Source organism: Dicentrarchus labrax, unplaced genomic scaffold (genome assembly GCF_905237075.1).
Source record: "Dicentrarchus labrax unplaced genomic scaffold, dlabrax2021, whole genome shotgun sequence".
NCBI lineage: Eukaryota > Metazoa > Chordata > Actinopteri > Moronidae > Dicentrarchus > Dicentrarchus labrax.
In genome coordinates, this window is record NW_026136715.1 from 18,572,194 (window position 1) to 18,584,224 (window position 12,031).

Genomic DNA, 12,031 nt, shown 5'->3' on the forward strand with positions numbered 1-12,031 from the left:
CTAAAACCTGCGGCCGCCTCGATCTCGTGAGGTTATCGTTGTCCACGTGTGCACGACGTCAGTGCGAGCCTAATATCGTGCATTAGAGACCAAGCTGTTCTCATTGAGCCATGGATATAAACAGCAGGGGGCGACATAGATAACATTTGTGTTTTTTATGATCCCAGCATTCAGTTCGTAGCTCAACACCCTATAATATTTCTAAAATGAATGGATACAGGTATTATTATTATTATTATTATTATTATTATTACTTTTTTCATGTGCAGAAATACTTTCTCAACTTAGATGTGTAGTTGGCGTTTTAAAACTTAATCATTTGTTGTTTTGCAGTAATCGCCACTGACCCTACCACATGATCTGGAGCATGTTTGCACAGTGTGTCCCGCCCAGATGTTTTCTGTGTGACCAGTGCACTCTGAATGCTCATTATGTTCTGGTGTAGAAATGTGAGCTATGTTGCAGCTGTGTGTTTATTTATTTATTTTCATTTCTACCCCAATAAGACTGGGATCATGAATGGGTGAGGTATAGAAGAATGCTCATTATGCCGGAGAGCAATCCAAGTTGACTGTTTACAGAAGAGCTCTTTTCATGTGGTTTTATGTGCCTCCAACTGCCCATGGGTGGGTCACATTTGAGTCTTTTTTGGATGGTGATGCTGTACTGAGGGACTAGGAGGCAGAGCAAAAGGGAGCTCTGTTCTGCACAGAGGAAATGGGCGTTCTCCTTGCAAAGTCTGGATGAAGTGGTTGAAAAAATAAAGGAGGTGTGGCAATGCTGGAAAGGAGAGGACCACCAAGTGGGGCACAATGTTGTTAGAGTGGTGAGGCTGCTCCTAAGCTGTTCCTGAGATCTGATTGAGAGCAACAGGCAATACCCGGGTAGGTAGATATTTCCTTGACTTTTTAAATGAATACCTTGTTAAATCATGGTGCTAATTTTAAAGCAAAGTTAAAATTAGATTTTAAAGCAAATGTGTCATTGTAGTGATTCTTGCATCACATCTCCTAATAGGTCTAAAAGTAATGGGTTGCAAAAATCAAGCCATCAAAAAGATGCATGTTTTTATTATTAGACATTTTGTGCCAAAGCAAGATAACTTATTTTAACAACCCTGCAACATGTATGTAACATATTTTATTTATTCATTTTATTTTTGTAATCAGCATATTTAAAAATTATTCTTTTCATAACCATTAGTTTTTTAAACCATTTTCACATCATTTTTTTTTTTGCTTTCATTAACTTTCATATGATGGATGAGATTTAGTGTAATGACATAATTTGACTGTAATTGTGACTCCACCGCCCACCCAAATGGACCTCTCTTACAGATAGAGATCTACACAGACAATTTCATCCTGTTTCTTATTTCCCCCTACGTCTGTTTTTTTTGGTCTTACTTTATGTGTACTTACTGCAAACTGAAAGTACTACTACTTCTTCCCTTGCCTCTTTTGAGTTTGCTTGTGCTCTACTGCTGTAGCTACGATGTAAAAGAGCTTTGTAAAATCACAGGCTTTCCCTCAGACTTTAATTTCCTCTGAATTCACAGGCCAAGCAGCTTTAATGAAATCCAAATGTATGCTGAAATACAGATTGTTTACCCTACGCAATGAAAAAAAAAACACCATTCAGAAGGCTAGAGAGGTTAATTGGGTAAATATTTTGGAATCATTTAGACTTCAGTAGGCCCTCTGCAGGTTCTCTGCAGGTTTGTTGTACAACGGCAACACTGAAGGCCAGTCAAGGAGAAGTTTGTTTTTTTTAAATAACTCATTGCACTCTGTTCTGAAGCATTGCAACACAGTGTATACTCTGTTCAGCTACTCACATTTTCCATCCAATGTTTCAAGGCAACGCAGGAACATTCCCTAGCACTCATTTTCACTGTGGAAGCAACAAACTTGTTAAACTGGTCAACTACCATTTATTTGCTAACTGTAATGTTGGATGCAGTTAACCCGGGAAGCCTAAATTTATACTGTTGTGTTTGTTTGTCGGCAGGGAACTCAAAATGGCCTACCTGCTCATGTTTGTGACCCTGCTGCATCTCATCAATCTGGCAATGCTGTTCATTGCAACCATGGAGAAGGTACGAGTCATATTTGGGACGTGATGTTTGTTCACTTTAACTGCATTATTTATCATAAGTGCAACATATCCAGCTGTGTGCATTGTGTCTAATCTCTCTTTAAAGTCCTGGTGGGAGTGGGATGGCATGGAGAACTCAGACCTATGGTACAACTGTAGGTTTGACAACGTTACAGGAGGCTGGTTCTGTGCATCCTCCAAAGAATCTGGTAAGAAACAATTTCATTTTGTACACCTCCATAAAAATTACACAAGTAGGTCAAATCTGAGGACTAAGACTGTTTTTTTAGATGTGGGAATAATTTCCTTTCTCAGAGTGGCTTCAGGCAGTGCAGGTCCTGATGGTTCTCTCGGTGGTCTTCTCCTCGATCTCCTTCCTGGTGTTCCTGGGTCAACTGTTCACCATGTCTAAGGGTGGACTCTTCTACTTCACCGGGCTGTGTCAGGTCTTTGCAGGTAACAGTGGAGTGAAACAATGTGCCACCGTAATGTCTCTGTGTCACAAGACCATTTGGAAATGGGTGATGCTTGCTCTTAGGAACTGGGAGTGGAAGCACATGTCTGATGTCCTTGGCTGGCAAGTAAGCTAAACATTAGGAGACTGGACCCTCTATTTTTTGGGTGCAGCAGAGCTAGAAAATTGTACATCTCCAGTGCGAGTTTGTTGTTGGGCAAGAATCTGCTACCTGATACATTTTTGTACCCTTATCATTTGTACTTTTAGAAATACAATTTTGTACTGCAAGCCAGTAAAAGATACCATTAACCAATGGTATAATAATTGAGTACAGTGTCTTTCCTTTTTTTGTTTTTTTTGGGTGAAAATAGTAAAAATTTTTTTTTTTGGGGGAGGAAGAAAATTTTGGGCCCAAACAAACTGACATACCTCTATTTTTTCCATGTTGAGTGAGTAACACAGCCACATATTTTGCATATTATTAACTTTTCTGTGATACAGTCTCAAGAAAAACTGAAATGTTGTGATGTTTTTATGTTGTTAAGTCCCAGCACAACATGTAGAGGTGGACTGGGGATGGTTGTTGCTATCACTCTATTGTATGTAACATTAATCGAAAGTATATGAAATAAAAAGAGGTTACAAACTTTTTCACACACCTGGTCCTAAAAAAATCCTCATATTTCCCTTTTTTTTTTTTTTTTTTTTTAGGGCTGACTGCTTTTTCTGCAGTTCTCATCTACACATTGCACAATAAGGAAATCCTTCAAGACTCCAGAGAACTGACTGCAGGACACTTTGGCTACTGCTTCATCCTGGCCTGGGTGTGTGTACCCTTGTTGCTGTTTAGTGGGGTCATATACATCCACTTGCGCAAAAAAGAGTGACCAAGAAAAGGAAAAATATGTCAATAACACTATTGGAAAAATACATTTTAATTTGCTTAACTTCTTGTTAATCAGATAAACGAATTTTGCAGGAGTCACAGAGTCACAGTTGCCTATGTTATGGTTTTTGCTCAGGCTTCAGTTAATGTGATTATATGTTTGGAAATAACCAAGAAATAATGGGCTATCTCTTTAGCAAACATTGACTCAATAGCAATATTATTTACAATGCTCGGCTTCTGTTTTAAGACATGTTTACTATATGAGGTTTTTGTTGTTCACTGTTGACCAAGGAATGCAAATTCCAAAGCAGCGTTATGGTTTTTTTTTTTTTAGTGCTGTAGGCCTTCTTTGGCATTTGAACTGCTTTAAATTTTCCCTATAGAGCAGACTGGAAATATATATATTTTTGTACCTGAAGCTGATATGTGGAATATAGCCTATTCAATAGCTGCTTTGCGAGTTGCATTGTTGATACTAAATGTAACCATAAATTATAATAAAGTGCACAATAAATACCATACAAGTCTGTAAAGACATGATTATTTGATGATATATTTAAGCCTTTAAAAAAAAAAAAAAAAACACAGACAATGCCAGGGGACACAAACATAAATCATAATATGTTAAAGAAGTTGTACAAGATAAATAAATAAATAAATGTAAATGTTTGGATTGCTTTCTTATTTTGTAGGGAGTGATGTAACGTATTGTGTGATTTCACTTTCAAAACTTCAAGAATAGGACATTTATGGATGTGTATTTTTGCAAGAATTAGGATCAAATTGGTGACATAATACTGATTTCTTTTACTAGAAGGGTAAGAAGGAAAAAAAAAGCCAAACAATACATTTTCATATGAGAGGGTAAGATAAAAGAAACAACAAACTGGGAAATAAAAGCACAAATATCTTTCCACACAGTATTTTAGTTTCAGCTGTGGCTTTACAAGCAGGGAGGCAGACTGCTGTGGTCGTTGCCATAGCGACCGTAAACTTCCAGTTGCTCAACAACTAGTGTCCATAGGTTCACTTTATGTTGGAAAAGCTAGCTAGCTAATCTCAAACGGACTTTTCTTTTCATAATGGAGGCTAAACCTGACGTTTTGGGGATATCATCCAAGATCATTTCTCTTGCCTTCCCCAAAGGAACAGAGAAGTTGTGTGAACTTTGTCAGAGAGAAGCCCACCTGCAGTGCACCCAGTGTCGGGTCACCTTCTACTGGTAAGCTCGGGTTATGCTAACGTTAGCTATAGCCGGCTGTTCACGGCTGTCGGCACCATTTATTCGGTGGAAGCATAATGTCCAGCATTTCCAGTCGTGTTCATTTTGTGTGCGACTTGGTGAAAGCATGTCTACAGTTTGGACGGTAGGTGGCAGTGTTCGCCATATTTTGTTCACGGCAAAAAAAAAACACGTCGGCACGAAGAGCGTTCATGTGACTGTGTCTTCGAGGAGGAGGAGGAGGAGGAGGGAGGAGGAAGGAACAGCTGGAAATTAAATTACCACAACGGTTATTTTCGTTCATGTGACTGTTGCCTGGGTCTGGTCGATCATTTCAGCTTTTTTATTATTTATTTTTATTTATTTTTTTATGTCAGCTGCATCACCTTTGGCGGCGGTGGACATCCCTGCAGACGTCTCATAAGATGGTGCTCGGTGAAAAGCCTCATTGGCACAGTGTGTGAGAGTGAAGGGGAGAGCATGTGGTCGTAGCCCTCCCTGCAGGGATTTATGTAAAGGGATGAGCCACTAAAGCCAGGAGCTTACAGCCACTTATTGTGCTTGCTTCCCTCTCAGTCTGCAAAAGGAACTACAAGTCAAGCACATTTCTTGAATTGGATGAATTGTTAGCCTACAGGACATTCAGCTGAACCTCCAAACAATGGGTAGAGGGGGAGAAAATGACTTTTCGTTAGAGCTGAACCAAATACAGTAGATTATACATGTGGCCAGTTAAGAGTTGAGCTTTTGTTATTTGTCAGAGCAACAGTGTTATGTCTTTGTAATAGGTTACTTTGGTTTAAAATAAAACTTTAAATCTATCACACTGTTAGGGTTGAGATTTTGAGGTTTATTTGAGGCCTTAATGAGCCAGATCATATTTATACTATTTATAACTATTATCCTGAATAACATTTCCAGTGATCCTTAATTATCAGGCAGATTGAGTAGTATAATGAAAAGAAAGCTCAGCAGAGACCAGAAAGTGCAGTGGGCCCTGCGTTCTGACATGACCCACTGACACACACACACACACACACACACACACACACAGACACAGGCTATGTGAGCGTTACTGTTGATGTGACGTGGCCAGATCACTGCCTTCTGACTGCTTCTGTCTCAAGAAACACAAATGCACTGCAGTGAGCACACATGCTCCTCTGTAGAAAAAAACGCAAGGAAAACCAAGACAGTTTCCACAGAAGTGTGCAGGAGAGGAGAGCCAGATGAACAAAATTACAGACCAGTTATGTAATGGCATACAATTTAGTATGCCCTCTGTGCACTTGGATGATATTTTCTAAATGGGATAGAGGCTGTGCTTTGGTAATGTTAGCACTTCAGTTCAAATCAACTGACATATACACATACACATACTGTAAAGAAACATTTTACAGTTAAGCACACATTGTTGTATCTGTCTGGCGATTTGAAGGGAGTCTGATCCACACTTTTAACCCATTTTTGCCCAGGATGTACTTACAGTATAAAATGCAACTCAGCTGTTTAGCTCATAGCAGGGAAAAGGGGGTTTGATTAACAGCTTGAGCCAACATCAGTCACACTGCACCCAGAGGGGAGATTCCATATGCACAAAGCTATGTGGCTCTTAGGTGGCTTAAGGGAGAGAGGGAAACTGAAGCAGGGAGTCAGTTTGGGAACATAAGAATCAGTTTAAGTTGCAGTCATTTAAAAAAAAATCTGTTTGTATTCCTCAGTGATGCAGAGCACCAGCAGACTGACTGGGTGGGGATCCACAAGAGAATCTGTCAGCTGCTTGTTCCCATTCGCACCCCAACACTCTTTAGTCTCCAGGCGGCTGGCCGCATTGAAATACAGCTTAAAAAGGTGAGGGTGCATGTGAAACATTGGGAACACGTATGGAAGAATATGAAACAAAGAGCACAGGACTCTTGTTTTGACTTTGAGTCTAGTGTACATTCTCACTGTCAAGGAAAATGTAACTTAAGTTGCCAAATTCAAACCTGGAGTACACAATAATAAAAATAAAATCTCATGTAGATTGTCAGGAAACAACAAACAACAAAAACACACAAGAACCCTGGATCTTCGTTGTTACTTTCTTACTTCTTTCCTTTCTTTTACTTGTGAAAATGTTGTGAAATACATTTTGGGATCGATGGAGGTTGATGAGGAAGAAGGGAGAGATTCCATTACATGGATGTCACTACAGGGATACAGAAGCTAACGCTGAATATCCCTATGTGTATTGTCAGTAAATAACAGTACTCTTGTGAATTGTTATGTAATGTTCCTGGAAGAGTAGTCAGATGAATTAATGTAGGGAAAACAACCTGATGTGTACCTTGGATTTGGTCCCCTTAGGCAGAGCTGATTGAGATTTGCAGGTCGGTGGCTCAGAGCAGTCTGTCTGAGGGGAAACACCAGGAGGCTCTGCCTGCCGCCCAGTTCTGCCTACGCTGTTCCATAGACGTCCATGGTCCCAGTACTATCCACCTGGTCCCTGCCTATCTGCTCCTGGCTGAGGCCAACATGGGTGAGGAAGGAGCTCAAAATGGTTTTCCAGCTCAAATTGTCTCCTTTCTCCTTCCGAAATGTTAAATGCATGACTGTGTCTGTGTGCACCTATGTATGTTTGTGTGTGTATTTGTGCTTGCATTTCCAGGTTTGGGTAATCTAACCTTGGTCTCGGAGCTCCTGTCGCAGGCTGAGTGGGCGGTGTTGAAGAGCCCAGAATGTGGCCACACAGTCCACCATCAGCTACACAGGAGCCTGGGCCGCCTCCACATGGCGACTGGGAACCTGGAAGCAGCTCTGCTTCACTTTGCAAATGATGTCTGTGTCGTAATTAGTACGCTCACCAGAAATGACTTTAGTACATTAAGTATTTTCAACTGTTAAATAACTTTTATTGATATTATGAGGAGCAAAATGAAAGCCACAACTCTGTTTCTGCACTTTGATGTACAGTATGTTGTTCCTTTCATGTCATATGCACCTACCCAACACTGGAAATCCCTGTTCTATATGAGTATACTTTGTAAAAAATCTAATTTTTTTCAGGTTTACTTTGCCAGTGAGGAGTATGGTCTGGATAGCACAGTCACCTGTGGTGGCTACTTTCTCATGGCTAATGTGTTTGCCAAACAGGGGAGGATGCCTATTGCTTGTTCCTTGTACTCTGAGGTAAAATAAAAACAGATCTGGTGTGATTATGATCATTTTATTTTTTGTTCATGTGTTTCATGCTTTATCCTCTATTGCTGCTGTAGGTGGCACGTACTTGGCACTGCCATCTGACCAAACTCCTCAAGACCCACGTCCAATATGTCCACAATCCTGACATGATGTTGGAGCCCTCTTATGGTAAGCTTTGTCAAATAAAAGATGTAAGTAAGTAAAATATTATAGAACTATACAAAACCACCAATAAAACCATATAAAACCATACATTTAGGTTTCGTCCACCTTTCCATTTTGTCCATTCTAATATCCACGGTGCAGTATTAAAAAAATGACATCACCAATCCATCATTTGCTCCACCCTCTAAACAGCGGAGAGATCCATTGGTGTATCGGTGAAAAAATAAGGTCAACACTACTATATTTAGCTGAGCTGTCTTGCTGTGCAATCTGGAAGCTAAACCCCAGATTTACACTACCATGCTTAGGGCTGACTAGAGACCAGTGCTGACACATCTCTGGCTGTGCAGCATCCGCACCAATACCCTCTATCGAAGCTGCTGGCCTACATATGATGCTAAGCCTGTTAGCTGCAATGCAATTTGTCAGGATTTCTGGGATATTTACCAGGGGGGAATAGTTATGCAAGGGAAGGATGTTTATACAAACGGTACAGACACAAACATTTAGTCCTAGTGTTTGGGTTTTTTTTTTTTTTTTTTTTTCAATTTTCAAGTATACAGTGTATTTATGGCCCTGGTAATATACTGTTAAATCTCAAGGACATTTGCATTTTGTCTCTATCTGTGACTTCAGACAAAGCCAAGCAAGTCGAAGTGGACGAGATGTTAAGAACCATGTTGGACTTTGAGCAAAATGGCTCGAGAAAAGACTCCACTCAGATTGCGCTGTTGGCTCACTGCCTGGCCATGCTGTGGTTCCTAGGAAAAGACTCCCTAAAGGTGAGGTGACCGGACATTAAAGGTTCAGTATGACACAATGACACATTTTCCCTCTGCCCCCCTTTAGAGGCCTGCCTCAAAATGGGATTACCTCTAATTGGTAAAGCCGCAAAGAACAGGTTTGAATTAGCAGGGGTTGACCGTCTCGACACTCTGATTCCGCCTTGGTTTTCAATCTCTCTGTAATACCACCGGAGGCTATTTGTGTGTGTAAAGTCCACCTGTTTAGATGTGAGAGGAATGAACAGATCTCTAGCGTGTCAGGCCAGTTGAGGGGATGAGGCAGCGATGGCGTAGTAAATGCGTCTGTTCGACTGACTGCACAGGAAGTTCTGTACCAGAGAGGTAGGTGAATCTCACAGACTTAAAACCTTGTCGGGGTCTAAGTTCAGTGGGTTGGATGAGATCTGCTGGCTAAGCACAAGCAGCCTCATTCTAGCAAACAGTAAACATGTAACTACACCCAACACCAGACAGTTACACAAATACACTACAATATGTTTATGTGTCTGGGTGCTTCTGGTGGTTTGGTGTTTTTTTAGAGCTGGATGAAATATTACTGGAGTTTTTTTTAACTTCACCAACAGTTACACCAGTTCCCGAACTACTGGGAGTCTTTTTTAATGGTTCTCTATGGTCAAAATGTTGAGCCATTTGTGACGTTGAGGAACAACATCCTCAGCTCTAACCCACAGTCATTTACTTAATGTACATATGTGTATGTAGACACTAAAGGATATTTAATTTTCAGTGGGGGAGAGTAGCGTGAGGGAGGGATTTATGAGTTCATAACATAAAAAATAAATCCATATTGGAAAATGCCTTAAAGCATAAGTGAAAAACAAATTTCATCAACAACAACAATCAAATAAATCTGGCCACACAGGATTGGTTTAAAGATATTTTTTGGGGCCTTTATTGCCTTTAATTGATAGTGATAGCCCAAGAGTGACAGGAAAGGGGGGAGAGGGAGAGGGGATGACACGCAGCAAAGGGCCGCAGGTGGGAGTCAAACACATGGCCGCTGCAGCGAGGACTCTGCCTTTGAAAATGGGGCGGCAGCTCTATCAGATAAGCTATTAGGGCACCCTAAAGAATAAAATGTGCAGTCACTCTGTACAGCACTCGAGATTAAGGATGTCCCGCTGTCCATTGGGAAGATAAAAATAGCACCTGGGACACAAAGATATAGTGAGCAACTTTCTTGCTACAGTAAGCAAATCTCAGACCCTCTTAGCGAATTTATTTCTAAAACCTGACTAGCAACAAATTTAGCAACTTCTTCAAAAAGAAATATATAAATATAAATAAATAAATATAAAATATTATATGTTAATTCATTCCCATGCATGCTGCTCAGAGTCATTGCCATCTACAGCTCTTCTGCCAACTGTGCTGGGGTCTCCCCCTCTCCTCTTGTGCCAGGCACTGGCAGCCAGTAGTTGTGGCATGTGGGGCACGTTTGACCTTTTCTCTCACTCTCCTCTATTTTTACATCAAATACAATGCCCCTGTAGTGAGTTTCTGATTATTTTTTGCTGGAGTCTGTGTATGTAAATTTCCACCGCTGGATACCAATCTGATAAATAAACAAGAAAGAATAATTCAACCAATAACTAAAATAATAATGAACACTGACTGTGGCCAAACACCTAGGGTGATTTTATTTCTTTATTTATATATAAGGGCAGGGGACAACTAGCAGAGGTTCCATGGCAGACCAAAGTGAGTCAATGGTTATTAAACTATATTTATTATGTAGAATGAAAAAGAAAGAACTTCAATTTTGATCAATGGTTGTTGAAAGTATAATTCTGGGTGGTTTTGGGACACTGGAGAAAAAACTGATTTTGAGCCCTCTCTAATTGTCTCTTTTTCCTTATAATTATTGAACTACAACATAAAAAATAATGACCATCCATCCTCTTTTTATGTAATAGTACAACCAAAATGGTAATTTTGGTTGTAGTTTGACTCCTGCCCATGTTCTTGTCCACATCATGGTTCCATTGTGGGTTGCAGTGCTAGTGCTGTACTTTAAGTACATTATTGTAAGAACATACAGTTGTTATTAGTACAGTGTATTGTTATTTTGAGGGTGTTGTGGTTACATTCTTTCACTGTTTATCTGGGATTCAAGGTATGTAGAAACAGCCTGTAGCTTAGTGTATCAGCTTTGTCTTCACTTCTGAGAAAGCTGTGGGAGGATATTACACTGAACACTTGAGTAATACACATACAATGCATAGCCCCAGCTGTTTATAAATCCTGGGAAACTTAAGGAATTCCATGGATGCCACTGCAAACTTTGACGAATGCCACAATGAAGTTGGCAGGTATCTATCTAAGCATGCAAGGTTTGGTCAACAGTATCAAACAATGCTTCAATATCCTAATTTTCTCTCAATTAGAAACTATACCTGGCAATGTTACAGCCTAGCAGATCAGATTGTGGGAAGGGTAAAGTGGGATAAGTTAAGCTGACCGGGTTGCAGTCCAATTTTCAGTGATATGATTATATAAGTCAGCTTTACCCTCCCCGGAGAGCCTAACAGCTGCAGCTGCTGTGTTTGTTTCCGTTTGTGTTTGTGTGCCAGGCATTGGGATTTTGCAGCATTGCCCTGCAGGCCAGCCAGCTGATACCAAACCATGACCTGACAGAGCCCATCCAGAGACTGCTGCAGCTGGTGCAGACAGAAGCACATCCTGGTTCTGACTAGTCACCGTACCTGCCCTGCCCATTCCTCTGCCTGGGGACCTTCTCCATCAGGACAACTGTTTTAACCCCACACTGATTCATCCCCATGCAAATGTAGAGACCGCTGACAAATAAAACCTTTATGTGTACAGAGCTTATGGTGTCATTTAGGGTTTACCCAGTTGTTGTGAACTGGTATCATAAGCGAATAATGAAATGTTTGCACAAACATTTGTGTTGTTACATATCTCTAAGCACATAAAAACAAATGTTGATATAGAAATGCTTCATTAAAGCAGGAAAAGGGAGGAGGACACATACTTTCATTGGTTTTCAATAATGACTCATCTTTATTTTAATCTAAAAAAAAAGAGGGATATATATTTACATCATTTTGCACATTTTTGAATTACATGAATTTGGGACCCAGTTTGTAACACTGTCGGAATGATACGTAACAGAATGATGGTGAGGGAATCTGCTAAAAACCTTTTTTATGCAATGTTTTTGCTTATCTCATGTCTCATTCAATTCAGCA

The 12,031-nt window shown here is 40.3% G+C and overlaps 2 protein-coding genes across 2 annotated transcripts; both read left to right on the forward strand.

Annotated features, from left to right (window-relative positions):
• Positions 1 to 376: 376 nt before the first annotated feature.
• Positions 377 to 3,970, forward strand: LOC127376968 (epithelial membrane protein 3-like). The gene is made up of 5 exons (XM_051424457.1): positions 377 to 884; positions 2,011 to 2,098; positions 2,204 to 2,306; positions 2,413 to 2,553; positions 3,266 to 3,970. Exons 2-5 carry the CDS (start codon positions 2,021 to 2,023, stop codon positions 3,439 to 3,441), a joined length of 498 nt encoding a protein of 165 aa, XP_051280417.1. The 5' UTR covers positions 377 to 884; positions 2,011 to 2,020; the 3' UTR covers positions 3,442 to 3,970.
• A 442-nt stretch (positions 3,971 to 4,412) lies between these two features.
• Positions 4,413 to 11,646, forward strand: zmynd12 (zinc finger, MYND-type containing 12). The gene is made up of 8 exons (XM_051425304.1): positions 4,413 to 4,665; positions 6,387 to 6,516; positions 7,015 to 7,186; positions 7,316 to 7,485; positions 7,714 to 7,836; positions 7,923 to 8,016; positions 8,650 to 8,795; positions 11,393 to 11,646. Exons 1-8 carry the CDS (start codon positions 4,526 to 4,528, stop codon positions 11,513 to 11,515), a joined length of 1,098 nt encoding a protein of 365 aa, XP_051281264.1. The 5' UTR covers positions 4,413 to 4,525; the 3' UTR covers positions 11,516 to 11,646.
• The last annotated feature ends 385 nt before the right edge of the window (positions 11,647 to 12,031 follow it).

Excerpts from the sequence above, each read along its gene's own strand:
- LOC127376968 (XM_051424457.1), top strand. The coding sequence starts at position 2,021 with ATGGCCTACCTGCTCATGTTTGTGACCCTGCTGCATCTCATCAATCTG. Across the intron at positions 2,099-2,203 it reads TCATTGCAACCATGGAGAAG|TCCTGGTGGGAGTGGGATGG; the intron begins GTACGAGTCATA and ends CTCTCTTTAAAG. Across the intron at positions 2,554-3,265 it reads GCTGTGTCAGGTCTTTGCAG|GGCTGACTGCTTTTTCTGCA; the intron begins GTAACAGTGGAG and ends TTTTTTTTTTAG.
- zmynd12 (XM_051425304.1), top strand. The coding sequence starts at position 4,526 with ATGGAGGCTAAACCTGACGTTTTGGGGATATCATCCAAGATCATTTCT. Across the intron at positions 7,486-7,713 it reads TGCTTCACTTTGCAAATGAT|GTTTACTTTGCCAGTGAGGA; the intron begins GTCTGTGTCGTA and ends AATTTTTTTCAG. Across the intron at positions 8,017-8,649 it reads GATGTTGGAGCCCTCTTATG|ACAAAGCCAAGCAAGTCGAA; the intron begins GTAAGCTTTGTC and ends CTGTGACTTCAG.